The 13475-nt window shown below is 31.6% G+C and overlaps 2 protein-coding genes across 2 annotated transcripts in view; both read left to right on the top strand.

The window, feature by feature from the left end:
• The window catches only part of LOC105208478 (uncharacterized), a 105880-nt gene extending 103109 nt beyond the window's left edge, over positions 1–2771 (top strand). The window contains exons 11-12 of the mRNA XM_011178348.3: positions 770–908; positions 2243–2771. Of these exons, the coding sequence (XP_011176650.2) occupies positions 770–908; positions 2243–2763 (660 nt within the window). The 3' untranslated portion in view covers positions 2764–2771. The remainder of the gene's footprint in view (positions 1–769; positions 909–2242) is intronic.
• Positions 2764–10438, top strand: LOC105208479 (ras-interacting protein RIP3-like; the record flags this gene model as incomplete). The annotated part of the gene is made up of 2 exons (XM_011178349.3): positions 2764–3841; positions 4504–10438. A coding segment is annotated over one exon (1056 nt), but the record flags the coding sequence as incomplete, so codon positions are not given.
• Between the last annotated feature and the right edge of the window lie 3037 nt (positions 10439–13475).

Raw genomic sequence — 13475 nt, 5'->3', positions numbered from 1 at the left:
TTTTTTTTCTCCATTTCATTTTATTTCGAAGCATTTCAGCTATTTCCATACATATCAACTACTCTGTACCCTCTGCTTCATACGGCTTCCTGCCCCATTTCATTTCTATGTTCTATTTTCTTTATTACCACTCTTGTTGCGCTAGTTATTAAGTAGCGCTTTTAGTTCGGGGCACTCGTGGTTGCGCGTATATGGCCAGCTCGTTTTACCCTCCAACAATTTAGCGCTTCTCAGCAAAGAGTATACTTTACTTTAATGCATTTTAGTGGCTTTATATTGTCATCTTTTTTGCTTTCCTGTTGTACCACGTTGCACTACTTAAGCTCAGTACGCAGGATTAAGCACTACATTAGCTTCAAAGTCCAAAGTTAGTTAATGGCAATATTGTAAAAGTAAAAAATGACAACAAGAAAGTGTGTAATGTTCGTACAACGTTTGAGAATTTTTTATGACGGATTGGAATTGTTGAAGAGATTAGCTGCTGGCGCATTGATTCACTACATTCTTGTGCCAATTCCATGGTGAAGCTTTGTAATGCTCGATGGAAATACCTCTGAATTCTTCTGGCTGAAATGTTTATTTAATTTTAGATTAGTTTTGTTGTTATAAAATACGATCTAATTATTAAAATATTTAAAAATATTTTATCGATTTCTATATTTTATTTTGAAATAAGTAATTACTCTTTCCAAACAATTTTTGATTAAAAATAAATATTTCAATATTCTTTACAATAACCCTTCTTCCTTATTCTTCTTCTTCTACATAGGCCAGCGTAGATGATAATGACTCGATTGGCAAGAATAGTCTCTATCACGAGCCATTCAATGTGAATATGTATACCAGCGGCGTTAACGGATATGCGGCCGTAAATGATTTACAATGTAATATGACGCCCGACTATACAGGTATGTAAAGCATATATATGCAATAATATACAACTTCCAACACAACAACAACTACAAATAAGGTATATGAGTACAAACTAAACGGCAAAAGTAGAGTCTAAACAGCAGGAAAATCGTAGAACCGCAAGCACCACAATTGGGTTGCTTGGTCGGTTACTTTGGTGGAGTAATAAGTGGTCAAAACAAGTGATAGGGGGTTACGTAATGTGTCAGCACTACGAAAAAGGGGAGGATATATTGAAAGTAAAGTAGAGTAAAGTGCGGAAAATAATTAAATGGAAATGGTAAGGAATGCGAGTGAAAGGCAAAAGTGATGGTAATGGCAACATGCGCCAGCTGGGGAAGCCGCAAAGTGCGTTAATAAGGTGTTGGGTTAACATACGTAATGCATATATGGGTGTCTTAAATATATGAAAATGTATATACAGCACTTTGCCATGTGCCTTTGGACACTTTGTGCTGCCAGAGTTGCCACCTAGGTTTATTTTTTTTAATTCTACAGAATTAAATTTATTGATCACATCCATCAACTGTATAAAAGCTCTTTTGAGAACGAAAACTATATTGCCAACTACTCCTGAAATCCGAATATTTCCTATATAATATTCTTTTCCTATCCTTCTTCTTCTTCTCTGGGGGATTCAGACCTTTTAATTAAAAAGATAATTGTTATATATTTCTGAGTTGGGATACATATCGAGATACAAAAATACTAGCGAAATAGTGTCCTTAGAAAAATCTCGAGATCACATTGAAGCCTAATCTCATACATTGAATTGGTATAATCGTGTGAGGTAACATCCCTTACGGTTCATTAAAATCTCCGTCTCTAATTCTATGTTTTCAAACCTATTTAGAGACAAGCATATCTAAAAAGTAATGGATTCCTTTTCTTTTTATACCTGTCCGCTCTTTTAAAGGAAGGAAAACGGTATTAAGACTGTACTAAGTGTTGTCGGGGGTTGACAATCTAGAAGAAGTTACGAAACATAGAATCCCAATTTTTTTATTTTTAACACACATTGGCAACCCTTTTATTTTAATTGTATCGTTTAGAAGCGGGAAGTGCCAATATGAATCAAAGTAAACTTGAGTCTGTATACGGAAATAACATCGTACACCTTTAAGAGAATACCAGTTACTTAGAGACAAATGATTAAGCACAAGGAATTACACTTACCCAGGCTAAAACCTTTCCTTTGTTTGTGAACTACATATTTACTCATCTCCATTTTGTACACATTATATCCGTCTCATCCACTGTCATTCAATTAACTGTACCTTTTATACGCACCTTCATTAATCTCCTGCCTGCTTGCGTCTTTTTTTACCAGATGTACCCGAAGGCGGCTATGCTGTGCCACACATGCAGGATTACATGCCCGCCACAAAGATGTCAATGTCCGGTGGCGGTGTTGTCGGCGGTTATGTGAATGTGCGTCGCACACCACCACCGCCGTTGAGCGCGATCTTTCCCCGACCACCGTCGGTGCCGCCTCCACCTATGGAGAAGTATTACGCCACCACAGCGATATTCAAGCCAATCAAGGGACCAACGAGCGGCAGCAATTGCGGCACGGTGGGCAGCAACAGCGGCGGCGGCAGCAGCACACATAAACCCGGCAGCAGCGTCGGTAAGTGTGGCAGCAATAGCGGCATTAGCAGCAGCAGTGAACACAATAACTACGATGACGGTATGGGCACGATGAATTCACAGTCAACGGCGCCAATGTTGAATGCCTACAATGCTGGCGGCGGCGGTGGCGGTAATAGCGGTGTTGGTGTTGGCATTGACTCAATGCAATTCCAGCGCGCTAGAACCTATAACTTCCGCAGCTATCCCGACAATCTTTAGTTTGAAACATTGACGTTGCGCGGTGGTGTGGGCAGCGAAGCGGACAGCGGCGGCGGCGGTGGCGTGAATGTTGACAGCGGCGATGTTGATGCTGAGGTGGTTGGCATTAATGGCGGTAATCGTTTGGAATGCGTCAGTGGTAGTGTTGTTGGTGGACAGAAATATATGCGTACCGGTTTGATCAGCACAATGCCGAAGAAACAACAGTTGCAACAGCTGCAACAACAACAGCAACATCTTGGTATCGGCGGCACGATGTTGGCAACAACGAAACCGAAGTACAGCTTAACGCTGCTGAATGTGAAAAATCATCAACACAACAACAATAATAGCAGCAATATTAATAACAACAACAACAGCGGTAGCATGGGTTCTGGTGGTGTTGGCAACTGTCAGTTGCATCCGCACCGCAAATCACCACATCCGCATCTACAGCCACAATACGCTTACTACCAACAACAGCAGCAGCAACAACAACAACAACAATTGCTACAACATCAACATTTACCACAAAGCAAACGCGAACAGCAGCGACAACAATTGTCACAATCATACTATCACCCGCCGCCACCACCACGTCATCAGTTACGTGTTTTGCGGCTATCGTCAGCACCCACGGGCACGCCAGAGCTCACAACAACAAAAGCAACAGCAAATGGTGCAGCACGACGTGGTGATGGTGGCGATAGAAGTAGTGGTGAATACACACCACGCAACTCTGCGCACATCGAGCCAACGCTTGCATTGACACCCACCACACCAACAACAGCAACAACACCAAATACCAACGATTGTAATAAGCATTTAGTTGGCACAAATACAGTGGAGTGTGATGATAATAGTAGCAGTGATGCATCGGCAACACCGTTAAGAGAAGTTGCAGCTGGCGCAGCAACAGCAACAAAAATTAATACAACAGCAACACGAGCAACAACGCAAATAGCTGAAACACCGACCGCGAGCCCAATGTCAAATGTTTTACATGGAAAAGAGCAACAACAACAACAAATATTACAATTACAACAACAAAAAGCAAATAGGCTGTGGTATCATTGATGAAAAAACCAATAGATTTGAGGTGAGTTGAGAAATTTTGTAGTAGTAGTAATTAGTTCCAAAGAATGGAAAATAATGGAAGACTCTCTACAACAGAATTCTCCATTTCCATAAAACTTCTAGAGACCGTAGCTTTATTTGAAAAATCATATTTTTTATAATTATCTAAGAACTCGAAATATGTTTATATGAGCTCTCCAGGTCATATAAAGATAATAAAATGTTTCAAGTAACTACTTATATTTCTGGTTCTTCAGTTCATTTAACCCTTGACAGACTTTTCTAATAAAATTGTGTGCCCCACTATTAGATCAATCATTTGTACGCCTCTTGAGTTTTTTTCTATCAAATTTCCTGTTAAGTGTTCCGGAGTTATGTAGGTCGTAATACCTGAATATATGAAACATGACATCATTTATTATGAGAACATAGAGAGAAAATTCATAAATGTTATACGGAACACCATAATGATATTTTCAATAAATCGGAAAATAGGTTTATTTTAAATTAATTTCAAAATCTCTATTCAAAATTTAAATCAAAGTTAAAGTAGAATTCAAAGGAAATCTTGTGAAAGATCTGCTCATCACTGTCAATAAGTGATGAATTAAAACTCAAATTTTAAGACTATTTTCTCGAAATTGAGATTTTAAACGATATTCTTTTTCTTCACTCTACTTTCAGCGCTTATCTCTCTTTCAACGCAAAGACAGCAGATTGAAAGCAATACGCCAGTGAATTTTACAATTAGTACATAGCAGACTTAGAAACATCACAAACCATAGATCAAACAAAAAAGGAGGCAGTGAATGCGAAGGAAACAACAAAACATATGTAAGTTATAAGCCGAAACCGATGAGAAAACTCGAAGACAACCACAACAAAAAAATAGAAAACAACCGACAACTATAGTAACAACATAAAGTACGTACAACAACAATCGAAGAAATAATGAAAATGCGTGCGAAAAGCGGTAAAGGAAATTTTGTAGCGAACAAACGCCCACTGAACAAAAAAAAAACAACAGATAGACACACACACAAGCAAATATGTAGCTCAAAACCGTTAGAAACCTAAAATCACACCGAAGAAAAAAATGTGTAGAAAGCAAACGAAAAAGTAAGGGTTAGAAGCGCAAAAGTGAATTAAAACTGAAATGCCAACGAAATTGAAGAATTACGCATAGAAAGTAGCCAGCAAAGCAAATAAGTAAGTGTTGCACTAGGAAAAATTGCAAAAGCAATCACTGAAGTGCACGAAAACGTAAGCGAAGTGTACGAAAAAATGCAAAACGAAAAATTTACTTGTAAATATTTAGTAGCAAACAGAGTCGTGAGTGATTTGTAAAATTAAAAAAAAAACAAAAGAAAAATATTTCAAAGCAAAATATTAGCAATATTTAGAACGACTCGCTTGCGCTTTTTTGGTTGCACACTTTATGTTACGTAATGATTTTGTTTTAGCTAAATTTTAACGAGCATAAGATACTACCGAATTTAAATAAGAGCAGTAAATGTATAAGCAAATGTTATGCATAAACAATTAATGAGAGTAATAAGTAAAAGTAAAATCATTTAATATACAGTAATTGAAAAAGCAAAAATGAAAACAAAAGTGATTTAGCGCACTCAAACACTATTACAGGTAAGATTTTAGATAATACTATACACCGAACGGCATACATAAATTAATATACGTATATACAGTAAAGCGTGAAATAAAAGCAGTAATGCTGAAAATTAATAGAAAAGCATTAAGAGTAATATTGAAATAATAATGAAACACACCATTTTAAGAAATTAAAGAAATGGAAAATATGAAAATTAAAAATCTTTTCAAAAACTTAAAATTATCTTCAACGCGACTTTTGCAAAAAAAAAAAAAATAATGATGACTGGAAACCGATTTAAACTGAGATTTAATAAGAAATTGTAATAGAAACCCCCAATCTCATTTTTTCGGACTGCATTCCCTTCTCTCTACAAAATGTTCATTCAAAAAATCTGTATTCGAAAAATTGAAAACCTCAATAATACAGTATCGAAGTTCCTAACATTTATCCGCAATTCAAAACTGCTCAAGTTTAGCATTCGAAAAAATTAAACAAAGATTTTGAGAGTTTCAAGTATTGAAAAAAGTTCGTATGTAGGTTTCTTCAAAATATTTTGTGATCTGAATTATTTTACTTAAAATATTTTTCAAATTTGTAGACTTACCAAAATTTAAAAAAAAAAATCTTCTTATCCACTTTTTCATTTGGACTATATTAAATGAAAAACAAAAAAATTAAACTCTCCAAAAATTTCGTGAAGTGATTTTGATAAAAAACTATATAATTTTTAAAAACTGATTTCAAAAAGTTTGGCTTTAAAACACTGGAACTGAAAATTTTGAAACTCTCCAAAAAAATTATTGTGGACTTTTAGTAATATCAAAAAGTATTTTTGACAAATAGATTTGAAATTTTTTCGACGAAGATTTTGAGGGCTTTAAATGTTTTAATAAGTCCTTACGTAGATTTTCTGCATATATCTGCTGAGCTGAATTATAACTGCGGTATTTCGAATGTTTAAGATTTTTTTTGAATTTTGTAGACTTCCTAAAGTCCAAAAATTTTAAAATTTCTCTGTAATTTACTAATGTTTATTTGATCAAAATTGATTCAAAAAAAGAATGAAACTCTCCAAGAAAGTCTGCAAAATTTTCTATGTAGTAGATTTGTCAAAAAAAATATGTAACTTTTAAAAACTAATTTCAGATAATTTTACTTTGAAAAATTGGAAACGTAAATTTTGAAACTCTCCAAAACAGTAGCATGGACTTTCAATAATATGAAAAATATATTTTTGGCAAATAAATTTGAAAATGTTTTGAATAACTTATACTCAAAATTGATTAAATCAAAAACAAAAAATTAAACTCTCCAAAAATTTCGTGAAGTGAACTTGATAAAAAAAATATATAATTTTTAACAACTGATTTCAGAAAGTTTGGCTTTAAAAAACTCGGTAAAAGAAAATTTTGGAACTCTCCAAAAAAATTATTGTAGTCTTTCAATAATATCAAACATTTTTATTTTAAAAACAAATTTTAAAATGTTCTGAATAACTGTCACATAACTTTCTAAACCAAATAGCATAAAAGTCGTCAAAAAGTCTACAAAATATTGTTTTTTCTTCAAAAACTCGTTAATTTTTCCGCAAAAATTAAACAACAGTTTTTTTTTTTGTATTACACCGTTTTTAATATACACATAAAGATCATAATAATAACAATCTCCAAAATCGGTCAGTTGTTCTAAAAAGCAAAACACTTAAAAACAACATAAATCGTTCGAAAAAAAATATACAATACGCGAAATCTAGCAAATAAGGTTGTACATTTCCTGTATTTACAAGTCACATTTTTATATAAACCGAACTACTGCACTGTATATAAACCTACATATATATACATTTGTACATCTGACTACATTGAAGAAAATTAGCACTTACGAAAACTTACTTAGAAAACGCATGCTAAAACTGTCTGAAAATACCTTTGAGAGTGTCCTTGCTGCATTAGAGCCCCTTAACGTACATACATACATAAATAGTATACATAACTATATACGCAAGTATAGAGAAATTTCAAAATAATAAAAAAAGACTAAAAAACAAATCGCACACAATGAGCAAAATTGCAAAGTTTCCTTTCCGTATACACTTGACACACACTGTAAATAATTAAAATCTAAGCGCGTTAGTTGAAAGTGAATTTAGAAGTATTGAAATATTAAGAGTATAAGACGCTTAAACTATTGTTAAAAACGAAGAAAATTGCATGAAACATACACTGTGTACCAAAAGTATGCGTGTTGTGTTTTCATCGATGATTTGTGATTAAAAATTATAAAAAAGTAAAAAAGAAAAAAATATGAAAATAAAATTTAAATTTAAATTATTAATTTAAATAACTATTTTTTTATTATATTTGTAACATAGTTAGTTTCTTCTAAGTATTTTTTACGTTTGAAATAACTTATAAAATTTTTATGAAATATTTTTTTTTTGTTATTTTTTTTCAAAAATTACACATAAATAAGCAGTAAGTACGAATTTTATGTTGAGAGTGAATTGCGAGTAAAAAAAAAATATGCATGTTCCTTTGCTTCGAACAGCTGGAAAGAAAAAAAATATTACACAAAATTTCAAATAGTGTGGCAACGCCGCCAAAAATTTCTAAATGGCAGCAATAGCGCTTTGTAAACAAGTAACTGTAGTTTGAATATTTAAGCGTAGCGACAAGCTTAATCTTAAGTGAATTTTTACATAATTGTAGACGAAAAAAAAAGTAGCAAGCAACAATAGATTTGGTTTAAGTGAAATTCATGAAATATTTTAATGCTGAAATTGTAAAAGCAATAGATTTAGAAATATGAACTGAAAGCATGCAAAAGCTCACAATGGTACATAATAGACTACAATGAAACAGTTCACACACACACAGACGCAGTAAAATAGTATGCGTTAAAATTCATAGGTTTACAGTAGAACAAAATTGATATATAAGCGAAAAGCAAAACAGTTGTAAGTGTAGATTTTTAAAATGCGTACGCAAGTAATTTTAAAACACTATAAAAATAGTAAAAATATGGCAATGTAGCTTGCTTGATACTTAAGTTGGAGTTTCGAATTAAAAATATATATTTTTTCAAAATTTTTATTTTTCCAAAAATATTTTCATTTTTGAAACTCTACACAATATTTTTTCCATATAAATTGCATACAGTTAATGAAAATTAACAAAGTAACTGTTCGAAAGTAATATATTCAAAAATTCCAAACTCTAAAAATTTTTGTTCATATATAAAAACTCTCCAAAAATCTAAAAATAATTTCGGAACTCTACAATTTGTTTTACATAAAAGAAAATTACTTGTTATATAAAAAAATGGCTTTCCACATAACTCTCCAATTTTTTTTGTATCTTTTCAACAGTGTTATGAACTTGAACATGCTATAAAAATATTTTCACTGTAGTCTACACCTTCTAAAAACAAATTTTATTTTAAAAGTACCAAACGCGCTCGCTTGTACACTTTCCACGCTTCTTTGAAAATAATTCAAACTCTCCAAGCATACTAAAAATGCGAAAAAATTAATATATTTGTATTTTCATTTTTAAATTTTAAAATTTTTATATTTTGTATGAAAAAAAAATGTTCTTTAAAAAATACTTATTTCACGCTAAAATTAGCGATTTCTTTTTTCTAAAAATCCAGTTCCTCTCAATATTTTTTTTTTCCAATTTTTTATTTCAAAACCAATGCCTATCACTTGATAATAATTTAGTAATAGTTTATATATAGAGATATAAACATACCTACATACATATATACAATTCAACCAACTCACAAGACTTGTAAAAATTAGCCATTAAGTTGTATTTGTAAACTGTAAAAAAAGTTATTAAAATAAATATGATAAGAAAAATTGCGTATTTAATTATATTTATATTTATATGTATGTATATTTTAGAGTTTTCACACACTGTGTACACTGTAAAAAAATTGTATATTTCAAAGTAACTACTAAAAATTAAGAAAATGAAAAACCAATTTGTATAGCAAGCTTCTAGAACTGAGAAAAAGTAAAAAAAAAAATATTTTTAAATTTTTATGATTTTTTTTACCTAAAAAAAGTTTTTATATTTTTTTTTATTTATTTTTTTGTTTTTAAATTTTATACTTAAGTATTTTTTGTAGCACTTTTTTATCACAAATTTATTTTATTTTTATTTTTTTTGTGAAAAATCAATTTATTTTAATTTTTTCTCTTCATTTCTCCCATACTTTTCAATAAATTATACACCCTGTAGTACCTCCGCTTTAACCGCCTCTCATATGCAAGCGTAGTATAAATTAAATATTCAACAATATTAAACTTGTTAGTGTAGTTTAATTTTTTTAATAAAATAAAAAACAACAATTTTCATAAAAAAAAAATAAAAACATAATTGTTTTTGCTTTTTTTCAACATTTTTTGTTGTGCATTCAATTAATGAAGATATATTATGTAACATGTTTAAACATTAGCAGAGTATAAATTTTACTATTAATTACATATTTAATATTTAATTGACAGCAAACATGAAGAAAAGCAAAAGCAAAAATAAAAAACAAAAGAAATGAATAAATAATTGTAGAACACAGCGGAAGTGTAGCAAACACATATACAAATCAGTATATATGTATGTAAGTGAAAATAAAAACAAAAAAAAAAAACAATACGAATTAAGTGAATTGAAAATGTATTGCAAAAAACAATCGATTTAGCGCAAAGTGAAAGTAAGCATAATAAATTATTATTACTATTACTATTATATAATAAACTAGTAGCATAAAATTAATGGATAAACTGTAATAATTACAATTAATAATAATTAATTTAATATTGTATTGTTTAAGCAAACTAAATACGTTATACACATATACACACACATATATAGTAATAATGCAGAAGAAAAAATACACAAAAAAAGAAAAAGAACGAAAAAAAAACACAAACAAATTTAAGTAAATGAATAAACTCTATGCATAATGTAATGAAAATTAATTTAATTAAAATGATGGAAAACACTTATGAATGTTTAAATACCGAAGCGTTGCGGAAAAAAACCACAAAACCACCATACAAACATACACACATACATATACACGAAATAAAGACTCATGTGAGTAATAAGAAATGCAAATAAAACTAAAAAAAAATATATAAAATTTAATAAAAACGGTCTTTTGTTTGTATAAGGAGGGGCGGTAGTTGGATATATGTATATTCAACTAAACACATGTGTATAGTTGCATGTATACATATATATATGACATGAGTTTAAGCAAAGTTCTCCTAAACATACCACTTCTCTTGATACCACATTGGAAAATTTGCTCTGGCAAGTTTAATATTAAACCTGAACAGCACTGGTTTTATAGTGCAATATGGAAGCTGAAATTTTATTCTTTTACGAGAACAAAATATCGCCGTGAAATGTTTAATAGAACCTATTTTTAGTTGGCTTCACTCTTTTTATGGAGGTATTCAAATGACAACTATATAATATAAATCTGCTAGAATACAACCCTCAATCAATGTAACATCGAAATTTTGCCTTTAATGCAACCGACTGTATCGTTGTATTTCTCAATGAATATCATTTTTATTGGCTTTACAAAATTTTATTTGCAAACGAAATCTTATCTTCAAAGCCTCAATTGGCTAATGCACCATGTTATCTAATCAATATTGTCTCAGCAATTTAAAAAAAACTTTACTGCTCGCCATGAAAATTGTCGATCGTCAAGGTAACTTCCATTTTTATTATGTAAAAAAAATATATAATAACCATTTTAATTCCAAATCTTTTGCCATCTTTCGGACACGTTCAAAAAAATGTTAATCTTTGCAGGAAAAACCTGGTCTAAGTGGCTTTTGACGTCCTGATTTAAGGTGAATATTCGCCCAACCAAAAAATTTTGCAAATACCGCGAAAGTTATAGTTCGAAGCTACCAAATCTGGAGAATATGGTAGGTGCGATAGCATATTCAATTCAAGCCGCAAAAGCTTTTGGCGAGTCATTCAACTTGTATGAGGTCCCGCATTATCATGCTGGAACACTACACCTTTTCTATTGATCAATTCTGTCCTCTTTGGTTATAGTGCAACACACAACTTCTCCAGCTGATCACAACACACTGCAGGATTAAGTGTGATATTGTCGGGGAAAAACTCAACATAAACTATCCGTTTGAAATCGCTACAAACAGACCACATAAACTTTTCTTGGTGACTATCGGACTTCGAAATGGTTTGAGCTGATTCATCTGTTTTAGCTTCTCTTGCGCTTACATTCTTGTAACCAACCCAGTTATTGTTGTCTGTAACAATGCTCTTCAAAAATTGATGACTTCTCTGGTGATGTGATGAAGCTTATTTCGGTCTGTATGAACATGGGAACCCATACTATGTCAAGCTTCATACACGTTTCATGTTCTTATGAACGGTCGCACAAATTTATTCTTTCAGCAATCTGTCGAGTTATTATTCACCAATTTGCATTGACCAACGACTTTTTTTTCCATATCGGCCTGAAGAATCCTTTCAGGAGTTGGATATTCTCAAAATCGAAATTACCGGTTCGAAATTTTTCACATCACTTTTGACATTTGCGTTCGGTTAACACATCATACTAAAACAGTAATATTTGACGAAAATGCTGTTTCCAATCTAAAGATTAACAAAAATAAACTTAACAATTTTTTTTTTCAAAAAACGTCTTACAATTTCCGCTGTTTAAATAAATAATGGTAAGCGATTAAGCGCGAAATTACCTAAGAAAAAGTCAATAAGATCAGCTGTGGTCATCAAGCGAAATTATTTAGTGAACGACCCAATTTATTATCGATCGTAACAACGATTTATCTACTATAACGTAATGCGCGTTGTGCTTAGGGTAGTAGGGAATAACTTGTTTACAAAGTGAATGGCTGAGTGCGGGAAGTTTTATTATTCAATCTAGCCAATCTGCTTCAATCTACGCTATAGCGATTAAGTACTCAAATGTGCCCGAGGCATCTTCAATCTATATTATTATTCTCTAACTCCCTATACTTTTTGTCTTTTGAATTTCGCGGCCATGCTATAGCGCTATAGAGCTCGTATCTGGCAATACTATACATATTTGAAAGGTCTTGACATAACCTACAAAACGACATTATGCGTGATTCGCTAGAGATTATAATTATTTATTGTGATTTATACGTAGCTTATAGAAGCATCCACATACTAGAGCTTCCTGAAGAATTAAATAACCATATTTGATAACAAATGCAGCACCCTTGCGAAATTAGTGTTTATATTGTGAGGTGATTATCGTAAATATGTGTATGATTTGAAATTTACTATCAAATTCGGAATGCTGAAAGAACCAATGAATAGGCGTTTAGTTAGTTAAAATCAATACTGTTTAATTAACTCAGGAGAAATTATTCTGCAGTATTCGCTATTGAATGACCAACGATTTCTGCGAATGAAACGCTTGTTCTTAGATAATTTACATTTTCTTCCAGGATCATATAGTCAAATATGCTATAAAATTTCAATTTCATTTTTTTTTTTTTATAAATTGTTCGTAATTTATTAGCGGTATCCTTAAATAATATTCTTTTTTCGTTTAAATATACATTTCAATACATTTCATCAGATGAAAAAAGAACCCTTTTGAGAAATTCGTCCTCGTTTGCAGAATTTTTTTTGTAGTTTCAATGAATTTTTTAAGCACACCACAAGTCCCCATATTAACGATATTTGTTTGGTTATATGCTTTCAGCTTTCAGTTGAGTCTCAGCAAGCCTCTTTGAAAAAAAAACGCGTTTTGCGTAAAATGTCATAACTGAGCTGATCAGACATTGTACTACGAAAGACGTATACCAAGTATTCAATAAAAATACCTCTACAGAAAAACAAAATTTTCCCAATTTTCCCGCACCTCAATATATACACCCCTTAGCAACACGAACAGCTTTAACTTCTCAAGTATACATAGATGGTTTCCATGGTGGTTTCAGTTAAATGTGTTCTTACATTGATTCATATTGGCATATAGTAAAGTAAGTAAG

The sequence above is a fragment of the Zeugodacus cucurbitae genome, chromosome 3 (genome assembly GCF_028554725.1).
Source record: "Zeugodacus cucurbitae isolate PBARC_wt_2022May chromosome 3, idZeuCucr1.2, whole genome shotgun sequence".
Taxonomy (NCBI): Eukaryota; Metazoa; Arthropoda; class Insecta; order Diptera; family Tephritidae; genus Zeugodacus; species Zeugodacus cucurbitae.
The sequence above is the reverse complement of the archived record's forward strand: the minus strand, read 5'-3'. Positions and strand labels throughout refer to the sequence as shown.